The sequence below is a fragment of the Hyalella azteca genome, unplaced genomic scaffold (assembly GCF_000764305.2).
Source record: "Hyalella azteca isolate HAZT.00-mixed unplaced genomic scaffold, Hazt_2.0.2 contig5199, whole genome shotgun sequence".
NCBI lineage: Eukaryota > Metazoa > Arthropoda > Malacostraca > Amphipoda > Hyalellidae > Hyalella > Hyalella azteca.
Window position 1 is genome coordinate 126,419 of NW_025935397.1, and position 20,099 is coordinate 146,517.

General features: G+C 39.6%; 2 protein-coding genes across 3 annotated transcripts in view; both read right to left on the reverse strand.

Moving 5' to 3' along the window:
• The window catches only part of LOC108681063 (E3 ubiquitin-protein ligase KCMF1), a 20,803-nt gene extending 18,944 nt beyond the window's left edge, over positions 1–1,859 (reverse strand). Inside the window, exon 1 of the mRNA XM_018170031.2 lies at positions 1,627–1,859. Coding sequence (XP_018025520.1) covers positions 1,627–1,642 — 16 coding nt within the window. The 5' untranslated portion in view covers positions 1,643–1,859. The remainder of the gene's footprint in view (positions 1–1,626) is intronic.
• Positions 1,860–6,678: 4,819 nt separating this feature from the next.
• Positions 6,679–19,454, reverse strand: LOC108681064 (nascent polypeptide-associated complex subunit alpha, muscle-specific form). 2 transcript variants are annotated; one of them, XM_018170033.2, is made up of 12 exons: positions 19,344–19,454; positions 18,952–19,108; positions 16,939–17,004; positions 16,084–16,215; positions 15,228–15,395; positions 13,758–14,626; positions 13,346–13,462; positions 12,562–12,913; positions 9,985–12,274; positions 9,414–9,831; positions 8,876–8,993; positions 6,679–8,041 (listed from the first exon to the last, which is right to left on the reverse strand). In XM_018170033.2, the coding sequence occupies exons 1-12, from the start codon at positions 19,344–19,346 to the stop codon at positions 7,023–7,025; spliced, it is 5,709 nt and encodes a 1,902-aa protein (XP_018025522.1). In that variant the 5' UTR covers positions 19,347–19,454; the 3' UTR covers positions 6,679–7,022. The 2 variants fall into 2 exon arrangements, with proteins under 2 accessions (XP_018025522.1, XP_047736283.1); XM_047880327.1 differs by lacking the exons at positions 18,952–19,108; positions 19,344–19,454 and adding an exon at positions 17,469–17,484.
• Positions 19,455–20,099: the final 645 nt, after the last annotated feature.

The window sequence follows — 20,099 nt, forward strand, 5'->3', positions numbered from 1 at the left end:
AGGTCCTAATGAATACGTGTACAAGTTTCATTGAGCTACGGTCATTACTTTGGGAGATATTAATTGCTCACTGAATTTAGATATTTACAGTGAGACCGGCAGCATTTACGGTCTCAAATTTTTTCGAGACGTTTGTAACACGCGCATATTCCATTGATGATATTCAACTCACTGGAAAAATTTATACAAGTATCATTATGTTGCAAGTCAGATCACACGCTTTAATATTAATCAATGGGAAATTTGTTTATACAATTTTTTTGCTAATAAATGACTTATAAATGACATGCGAAGATGTGTATAAGAGACAGTTTCAACCATCAATGAACGCATGGAACTAAAACAAAGCTTAATATAAAGGAAAAGCTGGAGAGGTGACGGAATTACCTACGATGTCGGAATATACCGCGTTTACCCCATAGTGGCAAACATAGTGGCAAAGCAAAGACTTTTTTTAGACTCTCCCTCAAGTTCGTGTTTGAGTCCTATAACTAGACCAGTAAAGTATCATGGATACCAGACATATCATACATAAGAAATTGGTTTAAATCATGAGTAAATGAGGGAATTAAAAATGAACTGATTCTATAAATTCTCTGGTTTGTCAGTCACTTTACCCTATAGACCTGTATTTTGCATGTTTCAATTCAAGTTTAATTTAGCTAGTAAAAAAATGGCATCATTAAAAAAAAAAGTAGTCTAAGTTACCCCATTTTACGGTATTGAAAAACTGGTGTAGGTGTATCGGGAATAATATATGAACCATCAATATTAGAATTCCATCCTGCAGTGCTAGTGCTAGGTAGGTAGTATATCCAGGTTCCTGTACAGCAATTGAGTGAACACCATGGCGGCATGGCCTAGTCTGGAAAAGTCCTATTTTTGTCTGAAATATCGCGGCTCTAATATCATATAATTTCAGTAGGTATGGAATCTCGCGGCTCGAATGTCATAAATTTTTGTTTGATTAAAAAANCTGCAATAATACCGATAAATTTTACAATGACTCTTGTGCCACACTATGAGACCTGTTAGGGCATGGCAAAGTTTTTGATCAAACCTGTCAATTTCCATTGAGTAGGTACAATAATGTTGGTATCAATGATAATTACTTAGCAGTAAGCAGTCTACTTAGGTATAAAACTCCAGAAGGAACTCGATGAAGGACAACAAATTATTCTGTTGTTTGTCATCAACAAATAAGCAGTGCCATAAGAAGATAAGATGAGCAATTAATCTCCAATAGCCTAGCTAGTAGCCTAGTTCAATAAAACCTAACACTGAAATTTGTTAAGTTTAAAATGATAAATAAGCAAAAATAAATTCAGTTTTAGTGTGATGTGTAGACTCTAGAGATAGATCAAGACTTGGAATTTGGAATGAGCCTTAATCTTTTTAGTAGGTACCTATATCGTCTAAAATTACTATTGTATAAATTTAAACTGAGAAGTTATTTAATATCCAAAATTTTTTATAACAGGAAAAATTTTAATTTAGTTTTTACTTACAGTCAGGATTCAGGAAATTTTAAGAAAATACAGGACAATTTGCTCAATCTATTAAAAGAGTCTACCTACTTAGAAGCGATGAAATTTTCAATTAATTGCGAAGAGATATTTTACTTACCATCGTGACGAGACATGGTTTGACTGCAGCACAACTAAATCTCCTTAAGTGTTATCTATACAATAATTTAGGTTTTCTTTCAATCATGAGGATCGGTCAGATATCACATCTCAAACTGCACTGTAATTTTCCGCATAAAAAAGTTCCAAATAATTCGTGTCAGATACTTTATTAGATCAACATCACGTCGTGAGGGTAAGATATTATTGGAACAAGGAACTTTTGTGAAGACTATATTGACTACAGAGAGACGTAGAAAGTCTTGGCAAACACAGGCAGTTTTCCAAAGTCAATTCCTGCATATCATCATAAATGCTGAATAAATATTATAGTCTGGCAACATTGTTTATAGAATATAATATTCAATATTATCATTGACACATGTCATAGGCGAGTGAACCAAAGTCACTCACAATACCTAATATCAAATGCGTTCAAAACTCGAACGGTCGAATTAATGCAAGGAGTCATTTTCCAAATTGAATCTTAGATCTTTTATTGCTTACTACCAAAGCAGTTTAGATTTTCTGAATATTCTACATATAAATGTATTTTGTTATTCTAAGCAAACCAAAAGAAGTTATATTTGTTTATTTGAAAGCGGAAAAAAAAATAAAGTTCGTTCCTGAAAATTGGTGCATCGCCAAGCACAAATCCCATTGCAGATATAATTTTAAATTTCCATTCAACTTGATTAATCTTCTCATATTCAGGTTATCGGCAAGGTATATAAAATTTGTGCTCATGGTTATTACTTTAAGTTTCCGGCAAGATAAACTTTTGTCGGGCCAGAAAATCTCAAGCCTATGTTGGTAGCGATTACAGCAAAATTCAACGAATTTTTTAACAATAATAAAATGCTACCACTAGGCAAAATTGTCACGAAAAGTAAGAATCGTCGAAAGGCCACATCAGACCTACCCCTAAGCGCCGACATCACTATGTTCTGTTACGTTTTAATTTGAGATGGTACTATAACTGCGCATTAAATTCAAATTATCTCTTCAAAGCGAGGAAGTTTAGTTCTACTGCCCGGAAGAACTCTCAAGTTTCCAAGATTGATGAGAAGGCGAAGTACATGTAATAATAATAATACAGCGGTTTCAGCGTTTATTAGGCCGTAGGCCTGGCGCCGATTCTTAACATTGTAGAACATCTACAGCATATTGCGAGCTTGAACTTGCAATTCACTGCTTCAAATTAGCTTAGCTTTAACCGCCCGGCCTGCTTGCCGATTCTGACCAGAAACTGGCGCACAGAGCTGGGATTGAACCCGCACCTCTCTGCTCCAATCCTGGTACTCTGAACTTTGACCACTGGAGCTACTACTTGCATTGTAAGCATAAATAACATTACAACACGCGTCGTTCAGTGTTGATAAATAAATGCTTATGCGAGGTTCATTGCCGTCAATTGCGTGAGTGTGAGGAAAGAGTATCCGTTCGTTAATAAGATTTGAAATGAGAGATAAGAAAACACAGAATGGCAAATAAATTTATAGATATTACATGTCAAATGTACTCATTAGTCCCTATATGCAATTCATTTATACCGTATCATAGAAACATGAAGCAGTCTAATCGACATCAGTATATTCCTTTCATCTTTCCTCGCCCACGAAGAAGTAAACATTTATGTACACGAAGACATGGTCCTACAACAAGCAAGACACGCATTAAAAATCGTATAAAATGAGCCCCGACACTTGAAAGCTAAGGCATGCATACTAACGTCTAATAGATAGGCTTCACCTTAGCAGAAAATTTGAGCGCCGATAAGCAATTAATAGTATTAGGAGCAGTGTCCGAGCACGATCACAGATTAGCACAACGAAATAATAATAATAATAATCAGCGTAAATAAGCGCTTAATTAAATCAATAAAAGTAGCGTATTCAAGAGCAGCGTAATACTGAACATTGTCGTAGCGGAGTTGATCAGAACGATGAGCAGTTGTTCCCAACAAAATGAAGAGCACGCAGTATTTGAAATGAGTGAAAATGGGTGAAAACGCCGGCAAATATGCCTATATTGCTCGTCAAATTATAACGAAATGTACTCGTGTCAAATCCACAGATAAATTCAATGGTAAATCATGACATTGAATAACTGTCGGTACAGAATCAAAGTAACAAATAAATAACATTTTTTCGTCAAAAATGCATGAAAAAAGTATAGACGAGTAATCACGAAGGATAAAAGGTTCCTCGAAGAAGTTACCCAATTTTCATAATCCTTATCAACATCTATAAATAAATCTAGAAATTTTATCTTTGTTTCATAAATGCTACGGGAAGTCGAACTCTGTTGTTCCATAGGCCGTCTGATGAACTCTTATGAATAACAAGTCCAGATACCTACGATCGACCAACTCAAGTTATCCAGAATATTGTTCTGTTCAAAACTTGTCTCGCAGCAAGTGATAATCGAGTTTTAATATTTAGAAAGAGTCTTAAAAATAAAACAAAATGAATGAATTACTCGATCACTCCCGGAGGATTTTTAGCACAATACCCGTTCAATATTATATTTTTCGGTCAATCAGAAGAATAATGGTATAATATAAATATCATATTACACAATGACTCGAATAAGGCGATATCACATATAATTTCCGTTTTATATAACATTGCTTTAGTCTCACTCTGACACATAAATAAATAAAGAAAATAAAACAGAAACTCATGTGAACTGGTGGTCAGACTAGACCAGCGTTACGATGAGAACAACTTTGATAAGAAATTGGATAGCTTCGGTGACAAAAAAAACATACAGGCTGCGCCGATAACATAGCTTTTCAAAAAGCACACAGGCTGCGCCGATAAGATAGCTTTTCAAAAAGTATACAGGTAGATAGTATAGCTTTTAATGAACTGCGTTGGTATCACAACGATCAAGATTCACTACCGGCAGTGTTACACAAGTCGCCACCTAACGTGTATCGCACCGCTCCAGCACAGACCGATACCTTTTACCGGCAGAATTAAAGGAGTTTTTTCCAGCAACGGATAACGATGATTAAAATTCTTCGATACATTTTAACACGGATGAGTGTATTTTTAACCAGAGTTACAGACTTTTCATTTGAACAGGGTAATTTAAGTGCAGTGGCGACTTATGAATGAAAAGACGCAGTAAACATCAAAGAATGGAAAAAAACGCAGTAAACATCAAATAACGGAAAGACGCAGTAAACATCCAAAAATGGAAAAACGCAGTAAACATCAAAGAATGGAAAGTCGCAGTAAACATCAAAGAATGGAAAGACGCAGTGAACATCAAAGAATGGAAAGACGCAGTGAACATCAAAGAATGGAAAGACACAGTGAACATCAAAGAATGGAAAGACGCAGTAAACATCAAAGAATGGAAAGACGCAGTAAACATCAAAGAATGAAAAGACGCAGTAAAATTTTTTGTAAGACTTCATAAATAAAATCTGTTAAGCTACTGAAAGAAATGAACAAATTGCGTAAAGAATTAGGGTTATTTACTGCTAGAATGTACCAGCAGCCGAACGAAAAGGCTCGATTTATCTCCTATTGCGGTAGGACTAGCATTACAAAAGAAGAACGACATTTTTCGGAAAAAAACAGACAACAAAAATAAATATAAGAACTATTTTTGAGCAAAAAAGTAGGTACTGAAGTCAATTAATTTAAATTTGGACGCAAAGAGCAGCTTGAAATCAGAACTCAATAACTGATGCTTAAAGTACGAGATGAAAGGGTCCACAAGTTTGGAATATTTTCATTCTGAGTGAGACTACAAAAAATTGAAATTTCGTATGAGCAATCCGTGCCGTGTGCATTAGTGCGTCCTATAAGTTGCCATGCTACAGAACACAAGTCAATGAATGAAATTTTAAAACGAGATGCCTCACGCACATTGAGAAATGAACGAATAATAAGTCCAAAGTTACAATATTTGATTGAAGGAAATAACACAAGTCAAAGTAGGTTATGAAAAGAATACACGGCGGCTAGAGCAATTCAGGCATGCGTGTCAATGCGATGCTATGTTCGCGCCACCGACGCTTAGATTTTCACATCACATTTCAACATCTTCCAAAATTTCACATTTACTAATCAGGTTTGTTGACAACATAAAATAAACAAACAAAAAATACGAAAATCCAACAAATGGTAACTCAATAAATCTTTGATATTGAACACGAAATTATGTGGTTTCATAGAGTTATGAGACGATGTGACAAATCCTACACACCAATTCAGTACAACATGGAGACTTTTTGAATGATAATTCGATTTGTTTACAATTTATAAATTAAATGTCAGGTTAAAGCAGAAGAATATTATCACTAGATGTAAGAAAATTCAGTGATTTCAAGACAGAAGTACACTGCAAGACAAGTTCTTATAAAGAAAACATTCCATATCAAAAAGAAAAAGTCCGAGCATTTTTAGGCTATTAAAGAATGGTCCTTGGTAGATTACTTCTATGGGAAAATGTTAATGCATGAAGTCATAATTTATTATACAGGGAAACAGTGCATGAGCGCATGAACGATGATAACCAAGCAGCCAAAAATGGATACAAAGTCGGTAAAAATCTTGCCCGAGATTTGGCTTGCCATTAACATTGATAGCCATTTACATCTGGCTTTAACTGAGTGCCAAGAGCGGAGCGAACACAAGCTAACGACATGAGTCATACAACTTATTGTAATTGTAAGAGTCAAACAAATTAGTGCAGACTTTGTAACGGCTAACAAAAGAAGCAGGAGAAATCATGGAGAAAATGTTAAGAAAATCGTTAAAAGGAAAGACAGATTGGCAGGAGTGAAATGAATAAAATAATATAAAAGTTGAATTAAGGCAGCAGGCTTGAAACAAGGCAAGCCTTACCTCATAAAGTTCAAGTGGCCCCCATTTAAATGAACAACACATAACGTACATAAATTATTATAATGATAGTACAACTTAACAGGACGGTTCACAGTTATGGTCAGTCTAGGCTATGAAAGTAGCATTGCGCAGTGCGATCGCATCAATTCACATCAGCCAAGGACATTACAATATGCAATATTTTTATTTCAGCGGCCACTGGTGGCAATCCCCGGGCAATCATGTCTTGACGGGATTCTAGTGAAACTATTTGATGACATGAGACGCTCTAAAACTCATGTCCATATCACAACAATTCTATGAATTCTGTACTTCTGCAAAGATATTTTCTACTCAAACATTTAGAGGAGGAAAAACGTTTTGATTTGCACTGATAGTTGCTGTATCTAGAGTGATAGTGCACTTGATAACGTAGATTATACATTTTCCTGTAAACGTATGAATCACAACTGATAATTATATTATTTCCTTTGTTTCATGTTAGAAGAAGCCCCAAAATAGCCCACACGGATACTCGAAGAGGATGGGGTCATGTAGTGTAATAATGCTGGACAATTCGCAGCGCGTCGCTCAGATGAGGTCGATCACTCTGATGATTGTGATGATCATGACCCTTCAATTCAAATTCTTCTAGGCTAGACCAGTCTAGGCCTTCTGAACTACTACCTAACATAGGATCTGGATTGCTATCTAGCAGCAAATCCACTGTGCTGCCAAGGAGAGAGTCCGGATTGCTCCCAAGGAGAGGATCGCTGCGATTGTCTCTTCTTCTCTCGGTAGAGTTTCTGCGAAGAGGCATAGAGTTTTGGAGGCTCAAGTTTCCATTTTGAGTATTGTAATTTTCTATACTACCATTAGCCATGGAAGAGTCAGACTGAAAAAGAGAGGAGCAATCAGAATCACTGTTCAACTGTCTCCAGGAATTGACAGCAGCCGGCACGAGGCTGTCGAGCCACGTGTCGACATCGTCACTTATATCCATCTGAGAAGAACATCCGTCATTCAATGAGGACAACTGATGATGGTGGACCGAGTTATGCTCAGTTTGGTCACATGAAGAAGCAGGCAAATTCATTCGATCGTTGCACATGGGTTCCAATTCAGGAGGTTCACCGAGTTCCATACTTTCGAGCCCCGGAAGGTCCAAGTCCAGGTCTAAACACAAACCTGGCGTTGAACTGCCTTCCATGATGAGATCAGCAAATAAGGAAGGAGAAGGCAGTGACTGGTGAGACTGCGACTGGTTTAATAAACCTACATTTAAAGTAGATCTTGAAGGCGGTAGAGGCGGTGGAGGAGGAATTGAAGGCAAAGAAGAATAAGGAGGTGGCGGTGGTAAGCAAGCGTAGGAACAAGAGATAGGAACCATGGAAGACGCCGATGAATAAGGAGGTGGCGGTGGTGGAGGGGGCGGAAGACGAGTCTGAACGGTGGCATAAGAAGGCGGTGGTGGAGGCGGGGGTGGGGGAGGTCTTGACGAAGGGACCGTGAGCCGCGATATGGTCGATATGTCGAGGCTCGTATCGTCCACCACACTCGCTGGCAGCTCTGGAACATCACAAGATTATGGTAGAGGCAGGTAGGATGACTAGAAATTTCAAGCAAGTACATTCATGTACTTGCTAAAAATGTCAATTGATATGTCAAAAATTCATGACATATCAATTGTTTGCGGAGATGGCTACAGATTTCATACCTGATTTTAGAAGCGAAACCATAATCCCAGTATTAATTAACCACATGAATCATGAATCAGCATTAAAATTCTGAAGGAATGCACAATTTCTTTCAATGATTTTTTAGTTTATTAACGACCGTTGGATTTGCGACTGCACTCCAAAAGCAAAATTTTACGACGCGCCTTTGGCTGAAATACTAATAATTACTTCAATATAGCATGAGAACAAACAGTCAGCCAAGAAGAATAATACAAAATATTCGAACACAATTAAGTGTAATTGCGTCCCGAATAAAAGGCTACAAGAAATTCACACGACTTTTATAGCGGCGCACGACAAATTTGTCACACGCTACAATCCCCTAGATTCAAAACTGTTCTGAGTGTGGCAATATAAGTATTAACTCGAAGATCCTTAGTCAACACTTAGTCATCCTTAGTCATCCACATGTGAAGCATAGCAAAGGATTGTATTTTGATTAAAAGTTGAAACGTAATGTTATTTTTTTTCGAATCGAAACATTAAAATGATTCTTAGCGCATTTTCTCATTTAAGGAAAAAAGTGCTATTGTGCTCATGTCCGGCCGTCCGTGACTTCACGTTTTCCTCGACGAGAAAATGCGCTCTCTGTCACTCACTGCAGTGAATACTGAGTTATATTATTTCGATTTTTCGTTTTGGATGAAGTGTTGAGTTAACTTACCTCCGTTTTTAACAAGAATTCGAAGTACATCGTCGAACTGATGGCTAGAGAAATTTAAAGATTCCCTGCAAAGTTGCGACTGTGAACCCACACCCTGTCTGCTGTTGCTGGCATCGTTCTGTTGTTAATGAAAAGATTAGCAATCAAATGCAACTATATAATATAATGATAACTTAAATTATATTACAAATATTTTTACAAAGGATGAAGATTGTGAACCAGCTCTATGGTACGAATGTACATTGTACAGCTCATTCGTGTATCTTGAACACCTGATGGAGCTCGAAAATGCACTCAAAACAAAAATTAATTTTCAATAAAATAAAAGCAAAGACAACTAAGAATATATGATATCTAAAATATTTTTTTACTTCAACTTCTATGTTAACTAAGCAAACTAATGAGGTGTGTGAACGAATTTTGGCATTAATTACGAAACTTGAAGATAACATTTTGCGTTTCAGATTAGGTCACTCTCAATTAAAAGAATTATAAATAAATTGCCAGTTGTGGACATGTAACAGCATACAGTACTCACTTGAGAAATGAATTTGGACGAATTAATATAAGTATCTACGGGTTGCAGCGCGGCATTTAATCTTTGGTTATTATGCAACAATTGCTGCTGCTGTTGCTGACCGCTGCCATTGTGCGGCAGTGCAGTGGTCATACACGCTACAGACGCGGGCCTCAGGGTTGAGTTGCTCGATATAGATGCTGGCCACGGCGTGGAGTTTGCTGAAGATGAAGATCGGACGTTATAAACATTGGACACCGCGACAGCGTGAACGGAAGAACGATCTGGAGCTGCCAGTTGGCGATGGCGTCTTAAGTCGCTTCGCTGGACTGAAGAATGCTTGGAAGTGGAAGGCAACTGATGAGAGTTCACAACGAAGATCCCATCTTTTGGTCCATTGATGTTCGTAGCATCAGTGAAATTTGGCAGGGATGATGTTCTGTAAAGGAAGGAAAAAAATTACGCATAAATGCTGCAACCCATCATGTGGTGGCCCAGAATTAGGTTTCTAATATCTACATGAGTAACACAGGCATGTACACGATCTTGCTTGATATATTAGTAATTTATAAATTCAGATAAAAAATTTCACCTTTGATGTCCGGCAGCAGTTGACACAGAACAAACTTGGGACGACACTCCAGACGCAGAGCTCCTTATTGTATGATTGCTCCAAGTATCGTTTGGACAGGCCGCCCCAATCGAAAACGAGGGATAACTCGTAAGTGACGGGTCATAAATCTCGTCGGTGTCATGTTTACTGCCCAGATCCATAGCCTGCTGACCGCCATCAACATGCAGCACGAAGATCTCGCTGCTTTTAGGGTCATGCGGCACACCAAGAGAGTTATGGGACTGCATGCGGGCTTGAGGAACTTGTGATAACTCTTGCTGTGGTTCTTCAGATGCGAGTTGCTGGATCGGTTCTTGAGAAAGCAACTGCTGCAATGTTTCTTGCGAAACAATCTGCTGGCGTGGTCCCCGGGCAATCATGTCTTGACGGGATTCTAGTGAAACTATTTGATGACGTCGTTCTTGTGGAATCATTTGCTGCCGTGGTTCATGTGACACTATGCGCTGCCCTGGTTCTTGGGATACCATTTGCTGCATCGCTACTTGTGAAACTACTTGCTGCCGTGGTTTTCGTGGAGATATTTGCGCATCTGGTTCTTGTGTGATCATTTGTATCACAGGCTTAGGTAAAATAATTTGTGTTGGATGCGAGGTAATCATTTGAATTGGTTCTAAAGATTCAATCTGTCGTTGCGGCTGTAGAGAAGATCCTAACTCTTGACGTGGCTCATGCGTAACAGTTTGTGGTTTTCGGCGTTGTTGAAGCATATCCCCGAACTGTTGCTGACGTAACTGTTGCTGGGCTTTCTTGAGCTCCATTTGCAAGTCAAGAATACGTTTTTGTAAATGCCCCACTTTTTCGTTGCTCTGAGGTGGTCGTGGAGGAGGTGGAGGTGGGGGAGGAGGGGGTCGAGTCTCAGACGGATCATGAATGGTATGTGGTGGAGTATTGATGGAATCGCTTTGCTCCATAAAATCTCTAGTAGAGGCAGAGGATATCGGAGAGAAAGGAGACTGTCTTGGTTCGAGAAGCTCCAGATCTACTTCCATTGCAGCAGGAGTGACAGGAAGTGAATGACGCTCTCGAAAAGTGTTCGACACTTCGCCCACTGAAGCCGGAGTGCTGGCAGGAGATATGTCACACACTCCTTCGTTAAAGCTATATCTGGTACTAGCGTTGTCAAGGGAGTTGGTTTTATTGATTTCGGTCTCAATAAAATTACTAGAATTGCTCATTGAAGAGTCGGCTTTATAGGATGGTGATGTGAGAGGTAGAGACGCAGAAGGACATTCGAACGAAGGTAGCAACGACAAGGAAGACGAGCTCTCGTCTATCAAAAAACTATTTAGGATATCATTGGCAGTGTTGGTACCATCAATGTCAGCAATACTGCTGACGGCACTAGATAAAATATTACTTAGAGTTACGGTGGATGAAGTGGCAACAGTGGAAGCTTCCACAGAATTAGATTCACGGCTACCATCGTTGCCTAACTGAAGGCTATAACCTTTTTCGCTGCTTGCGACCCCTACATCAGATTTGGATGTTGAAGAAAATGATGCAGAGGAGACACAAGTGAACACCGAGCTCACAGGAACATTGCTGAAACTAACTGGAGTAACGGGAAGACTAATTGTAGGTCTTGGGCTGGGAGCTAAAGACATCGACTGAGAGGATTCAGTAACGCTGGCGAGACGCACGACGTTGGGTGCGGGCGTCCTGAGGGCCAAAATGCCGGGACTCGCAAAGTTGACTGTAGGCGTTGAGCGAACTTGGCCCACTGATAATAAAGGAGTTTGGGTTCTGGACGGAAATTCATTTGGTCCTGATACTATTGCAATGCTACTGACATCGCCGTTTGACGGTGCCATTTTGGTCAAAACTACACTGCCGTTACACAGTGGCAATAGCGACAAAGTTGTGCCGACATTTGCAGGTCGACTACCAGGGGACAACGTCGGCTCCGTCCGATCACTCGGGTCTCTAAACATTGGATCGATTATATTTGGTACGGCAGTGCTGCTGGTCATGTTATTATTTTCGTTATTGCTTTCATTGCTTGAACTCCCAAGTTGGCTGCTGTCGTTGGAAACCTGCTCCTGAGTTCTCACTGGAGTACTGGAGCCACTGGAGTAATTTGATTTCTCCTTGGAGGAGTTAATAAGAGCTGACTGAAGTACACTGGCAGGATTTGTTAAGACTCGTTCGTCGAGGAGGAAGTCGTGCTGCCGCAACCGCAGCAGCAGCTGAGGCTTGGACCCAGAAACAGGGAGGCTGTGTTGCTTCAGCAGCGTTTTGAGATCCGACACTGGAATTTTCAGAGAGCGTTCATATCATACTTATCTATAACTTAAGTACAGTTATAAGATCTCGGTAAAGTCATAGTTTTTCTGGGAACATTCATAATCTAGAAAAATCCTTAGAATGTGTCAAATGTAAAAATAAACATAATTATGCTGAAAATACAATCACAAAATCAATGTCATACAAAAATGAGCCGAAATATAGAAAAATTGAAGACATTCTCGTTAATGAGGATGAATCAAGTAATGTTAGCAAGAACACTAATGACTAAAAATTATATTCTCACTCTACCTTTCATATCCTGAAGTTTAGAAAGCCCTGGGGGTGAATTTCGTGGGGCTGGAGGAAGAGGCGGTGGAGGTGGGACTCTAGACCCCCCAAGAGGGGAAATCTTAGAGGGAGGCGGAGGAGGGGGCGGGGGTGGCGGTGCAGGAGCAAGGGGAACCGGTGTGGAAGAAGGGGACTTTGCCGTGGAAGACCAGAAAGTTTGGGAAGGGGAAATGGAGGCGAGGGAATTGGAGAGTTTCACGTCAGAAACAGAAGAGGAACAAGGAGAAGGGGAATAATAGGAGGACGACGGCGAGCTGGACGATGACGGTGACGAAGATGGCTTCAGTCGCGCCGGTAAAATCATCTGTGGGTACTGAACAATTGCAGTAGATTAGTGATGAAATGCTGGCATGGAAGTGACCAAGAAAAAATGCCATAATAATTGTTTTGAAAATTAGCATCGTAAGTCTAATTATGAAGGAAAAGTAAACAAATACAGATTTATTCTCATGTAGGTATTGAAGATGCCGCAGGACTTCAGCTTTCATTCAAAGCAAATCATAGAAGAAAAATACGTTTATACGTTCTTGCTATACATTCATGTTATACATGTCTTAATCAACCTATCACTTTCACAGTGGAGACAAATTTATTCGGCCTGAGACAAGGCCGAATTTATTTACATTTATTTTTTGTCTCCTCTTCACCAATGAGGAAAAGAGTAGCAGATGTATAAGTTTTTGTAAACACTGTCAGAAAATGGTAAATAAATTTTGATCTATGTTAGCCTGGTACACTTGCAGACCTTCTGCTTGAGCTGCAGCTGGCACTGCAGGAAGAGCTGCTGCTGCTGCAGGAGGATGTCGTAGGAGGTCTCAGCGGAGGAGCTCTGGTCGCCCCTCTTAACAGCGCCAGGAGGGCCCTGCCACCAACCATAAATTTAGAGAAGACATTCGAACAAGCTGATAAAATTATACTATTATTACAAGCAACTCAAGGATTAATTTCAAGTAATTTAATTATAGAAGAGAAGTAATCCACAACAGATTATACTTCTGCACACAATATTGAATCAGTGATAATACTAATTAATTTCAATAGCTCAACGTGTACCACACGAAATCGCAAATTCAAACAGTGACGTTGACTGAAAAACACATATAGGTGGGTTTACTGCAAATTTAAATTTTCAGAACATCAACAATTACTGAACTCGCCTTATACTCGTGGAATTTGATGGTCCGCGCTTTAGGAGCACTTCTGCACTTGCTCTTTTTGCGGTTGTACTTGGCATTGTCTTTGCCTGGAGCGCAGCTCTGCAGCGGAGGCGTTTGTAGCGACGCCGGTAGCGTTCGAGGTAGCAACAGCGTTGTTGGCAAAGCGGAAGAAGAAGCTAAACTGATTGATGTCGTCCCTGGAACGACACCGATTCCGGTAGCTAAAGATGAGTCAGGGAGAACTGAAGTGACCGCAATTGGTGAGGTGAGTGAAGAATGAGGAGACATGGAAGACGTCGAGGACGCGGATAGAGAAGAGGCAGCCACAAGAATGTCGTTTTTGCTAAAAAGAGGCGTGCACAAAGTAGGAATTGATGAAGATGACGAGGAAGTTAATGTAGAAGACGAAGGCGCAAGAGTGGCGATCAGTGATGTGACAGATCTGTTGATGAGTAACGCTGGGCTCGGCAGCAATACTCCTGACGAGCTGACGATGGTTAGAGCTCCTGTCGGTGCCGGTAGTGATTTACAACTGCTATCCAGCTGCAGCTGTACAGGCACGCTCTTAAGTGGTCCCTGGAGCACATTGCCAGGTCTCAGCACATGCTGCACCAGCACAGCAGCAGTGCTGCTCATGTCCCCAGAGGTAATCTGTTCATGTGATGTGCTGCTTTCGTTGCCAGGCGATCTTGTGTGACTGACAGACCCTGGCGACGTGTTACCTTCACTGCCAGGTTGTCTTGAGTTGCTGGCAGACTCTGGAGACATGTTGCCTTCACTGCTAGACTCGTCTCCCCCAATGTCAAGGTAAAGGCTTGGATGCTTGCGAGGTTCTCCTTCACAAGTTGCCTTGAACGTCAACTGTCCTTCTGCTCAAATAATATATGAATCGTGATATTGTCATCATACAATACATGACCCCCCTATTAAACATAATCTTACTCGTTAAGTACCGTACGTTCAAAACGAGACTTTAGAAGAACCACCAACATCAAAAAATATTTGGTTCATGTGCGTCCACTTGGTTTTCAACAGAAATTATCGAAACAACTTAAAATTATGAGGATCATTATACAACTTGCTTTAGTAAAGAATTGAAGAAAGACAAACTAAAAAATTAGTTGATTCTTTTCTTGAAATGCTGTAGTAAATGAACGAAATCATTTTGTATTGATCAACAATCACTTAATTCTTAGGGTGCTTTAAAAGCTCACTTTTGACAGCTTTCTCGTAATCATTGATCATGTAGTGGTTTAAGAAGCTCACCTTTGACAGCATTCTCGGCCTCGTGATCAGTTAGTGGTTCGAAGGGCTCACCTTTGACAGCATTCTCGACCTCGTGATCAGTTAGTGGTTTGAAGGGCTCACCTTTGACAGCTTTCTCGACCTCGTGATCAGTTAGTGGTTTGAAGAGCTCACCTTTGACAGCTTTCTCGACCTCGTGATCAGTTAGTGGTTTGAAGAGCTCACCTTTGACAGCTTTCTCGACCTCATGATCAGTATGCAGGATGTTCGCCTTGACAAGCTCCAAAGGACCAGGCCGTTGGCAGAGGTGGTCGCTGATGGTATCCGCGATACGAGCTCGCTTCAGCTGCTTTTGCTTCTCTACCAGCGACCTGTCGATGTTACCAGGGGAATCTGCAAGACAAAAGATGCATCATCAACTGTGCGCATGCTTGATGTCAAATTATCTCATGTGAAGATAATATACATACCTATCTTCCGTTTTCCACTTTGATGTCAATTAAGTACATTTTAATTAAGTCCATTACTACTAATGCTACCAATTCAAATCATATTGTAATTTTCGGCTCAACGCTTCCTGCTAGCTTTACCTTGCCTTACTATTTCGGTCGCTGTACTTTCATAGAAGAGGGAAATAATAAATATGAAGAGGAATAAATAAATAATATTAATAAAGAGGAAATGCCGATTAAGCCTTGACCCACCATACACAGCAAGCTTTGAGTCTTTGACCCACCCGGCACAACAGGCCTTGACCCACCTTACATAACAGGCATTGGCCCACATTACATAACAGGCATTGTCATAACAGGCATTGACCCACCTTCCATAACAGGCATTGACCCACCTTCCATAAAAGGCATTGACCCACCTTACATAACAGGCATTGACCCACCTTACATAACAGGCATTGACCCACCTTACATAACAGGCATTGACCCACCTTACACAACAGGCATTGACCCACCTTACACAACAGGCATTGACCCACCTTAAACAACAAATCTTAACCCACTGCAGCAAGCCTTGACCCACCTTCGTGGACATGTTTGACCCACCTTCATGGACATGTTTGACCCACCTTCGAGAATATGCTGGCGCACGAGCTCCTCACGGTCAGGTCGCTTCTGCATCTTATGCTTGAGGATGTCGTGCTTCTTGGCCATGTCCAGCCGCTGCCGCTGCTCGTAGAACGCGGCGGGAGTGTTCATCGCTGCACGGTAACATGGTAAACGTTAATTACTTGCACACGGTAACATGTTAATTATATACATGCAGTCACACGTTACAGGTTAATTATATCGGTGGCTACATGGCACAGTAACACGTTGTAAGCTGTAGCTCTTGCCACTGCACAGCAGCAGTGACTGACAACCCAAGAGGGGGTAAATTATCCAATAAAGGTAACTACTTATTAAGGGGTAGTAACTAAAATGGGAGGGAGTAGAGGGCAGGTGGCAGGAATTGAAAGCTTACTGTGGCATAATATTAAAATTATTGATAATTATTATCATATTGAAAAGATGATTGCTGCTCAGTGACACGTGGCAGGTATACTTATATATATTTTTCATGAATGAAGGGTAGGTACTTTTGATCAAGTGACTTTTGCAAGAAATATACGGTAGCACTGTCTAAAGACATATTTATTAATAATATGTATTACATTTTAGCTAGTCATATGAGCCAAGCTCAATCATAATAATATTTTACAAAAGAAAAGCTCCACCTCAATATATTAAATTCATTCACGAATAATTTGTCTATTTAAACACCACACATTTGTACACGGTGATGAATGTACCTTTAATGGTCATATAGGTATAGAATAGTCGGCAACACTGTAAATCATGAATACCGCAAGAATAAACAAGTCAATAATAAAAGTAAGTTAATAATAAATAATGCAATAATAAATAAGTCAATAACAACTCACGTGGTATGACGCCTCTGCTGACCAGGTCTTCCCGAGGACGCCGTAGCATGAGCTTCACCTTCAGCGCTGTAAAACACACAATAACGTCACCAAAAAATTAATAAACAAATAAAAGATATAAATAAACAAGAAAATGAATCCTCAAACTCATCACAAAAACATTTACAAAGCTAATAGACCGAGAACAAAGTATTGAAGAAAAAAAACACGCTTTTATACAGAAAAAAATTCAATTTTCGAGAGGATGAACCTAAATATTTTGTAAGAACATAAGTGTCTAATTTATCACTACCTACAATATAAAAAACCTAATAAAGTTAAGCTGATCGAATATTTTGTTGCTATAGCCTGCCAAGAAATGTTTTGTTTTTGCCAAAAACCAAAATAGCCACAAAAGCTTGCCCAATTAAAATTTAAGACAAATTTAAGACAACAAAGAGACATCAAATATTGAGTGTTGTGTATTAATATATTTTTAAGGAATATCAACGTATAATATCAAGGTTTTAATAGCAAATAAGAACACGCACCTCTGAGAACCGCTTTGGGGCGCTCAAGCTCTCGCGGCATCGAGCCTCCGTGATTACAAAATCTGGGGTGCTGAGCCCCCTTAACCTTAATGAGCATCTTAACTAGGACTTATTGACGGTCTAGGGCTTAATCTGTAGGGTCCATATACCCATTCAACTTAATGAGCATCTTAACTAGGACTTATTGACAATCTAGGGCTTAATCTGTAGGGTCCATATACCCATTCAACTTAATGAGCATCTTAACTAGGACTTATCGAAAATCTAGGGCTCATGTCTTAGGAACGAGAAACCCAATGAACTTCATATAAACATCTTTTCTAAGACCTGTTGACAAAGGAAACCAATGCACAAGAAAACCAATGCACTTCATTAACATATTTTCCTAGCCTTATTTATATCTGTTGGAAGCCCAAGAGTTTTGTGCCATCAATAAAGAACTCCCGGTGAAAGTATTCACTCCACAAATCTATTAAATGCACTAGGAACTTATCTGTATCAATTTATGTCAATATGCGGTATCTACTTGATATGAATACACTACTAATGGCATCACTGAGGCGTTCTGAGTCGTAACATTGAATACTTTCCATTGAAATCATTAACTTCAGTAAAATTATCACGGCGCAGTGAAATGGCGTTGCTAATATCAAACGATATTTCAGTAAGAAAAAAACTGCAATAATAAAATCAGTTTTTCACTTGAGCTAGTGCAGTAGTGTACTGCTGGTGCAAAAGTGAGCTGCTAGTGCAGTAGTGAGCTGTTGGTGCAATAATGAATTGTTGGTGCAGTAGTGAACTGCTTGTGCAGTAGTGTGCTGCTAGTGCAGTAGTGAACTGTTGGTGCAGTAGTGAACTGCTAGTGCAGTAGTGTGCTGCTAGTGCAGTAGCGTACTGTTTGTGCAGTAATGCGTCAGTACCGTAGCTCGCGTATGCCACATTATCTTCACAGGAAGCGTGATAGCGAACAACAACTTCAAGACAAAACATTATGAGCTAAACTTAGACTTCATTTATTCTTACTAACCTGGTTAAAATCACATACATAATGTATAAATAGCGACTACAACTAGTGGTATTGCTGTCACTACCACCACCACAACTAGTGGTATTGCTGTCACTATCACCATTATAATTAATGCTTTTTTCAATTCAATTGTTCTCAATTGACAAAATGGATCAGGTTTTAAATACGAGTATTTTTTTGGGCATCTCAGAAGAACTGCACTGCTTGTACGCTATCATATTGCTATTGCTCTCTGCTTATGAGACAGAATTACCAATTTATTTATTTTTCCCTAAATGATTTCGGAATATGCAGTAGTAAGTTGTTTTACATCCTTGCAGTGAACTTAAACTTGAACACAATGAACTTAAATCTTATGTTTTAATAAATTTTATCTTAAATTTCACTCACCCTCTTTGATCTTACGTTATATAAAGCTTAATTCAAATAATTACACTAATTTAAAATTTCACTCACACTCCTTGTTTTTATTGAGGACTTTTCCATGTAGTGGGGAGTCGTCCACCTCACATTTTGGAGGGGACAGGGGGATAAAAGCCCCCTCGCTACTCCCCTTCCCCCCACCACTGCTGCTGCTGCTGCTCATGGCGCTCAGCAGCTGTTCCTTACAATCCTGTAATGACAAACATTCAATAATAAAAATATTTTCTTTGAAAATTTACTAATTTTACTGATAAAACTTCTCTTCTACTTCATTTTTTAAAATTAAATCCATTCCTTCCGCCGACGCTGGTAATAGGGTAATTTTTTTTTGCGGAAAACCAGCTGGGGAAGTGGTTCACTCACCATGAACCAGCTGGGGAAGTGGTTCACTTACCATGAACCAGCTGGGGAAGTGGTTCACTTACCATGAACCAGCTGGGGAAGTGCTGGGCGATGGTGTTGAGGAGGTCAGAGTCCAGCTGCAGTGGCCAGAAGAGCTCGTCTGCGCCCGCCCTGACGCGCACCACGCGACTGCTGCAACCTGCGTTGAAAGTCGGCATTAACATGACATTATAGCAGTAACTAGAAAATATTATTAGGCAGTAACTTTAATTAACATGTAATTTTGATGCATTAGCTTAAATAAACATAATATATTGTGGCATTAACTTATATTGATGCCTCATAACGGCTTAGCATCAGAGTGAAAAAAGAAGTGAAAAATTTATATGGATAGCATTTTGATTTTTTTTATTGTCATCGTCAGAATGCACTCCTTCAATATATCAAACAAATAATTTTGATAAGTGAACAGTCACAAAACGATCACACAATCAATTTTGTTACTTTTTTGTTTGACAGGACATGACATTCACCCTAGATATTAGCTGCTTGCAGAAAGGAATAAAAAATTATTAAATAAAATTATGCTAAAACTGCCTTCTCGCACAACAACTTGACCCCACAACTGCCCTGCCTACACAACAACTTGACCCCACAACTGCCCTGCACCACCGAGACCCAAGTAGAGCAGCAGTGTTATTATCAATTAGCAAACGCAGGCGCCATAAAAACATTCGTAATTAGTGAATTGGCATAGATAACGTCTAACAGTCACAAGTTCTGCATTGAGAATTAATTCAATAAGCGGCAGTAAATGTGTTCATGTGGAAGCGTAATTA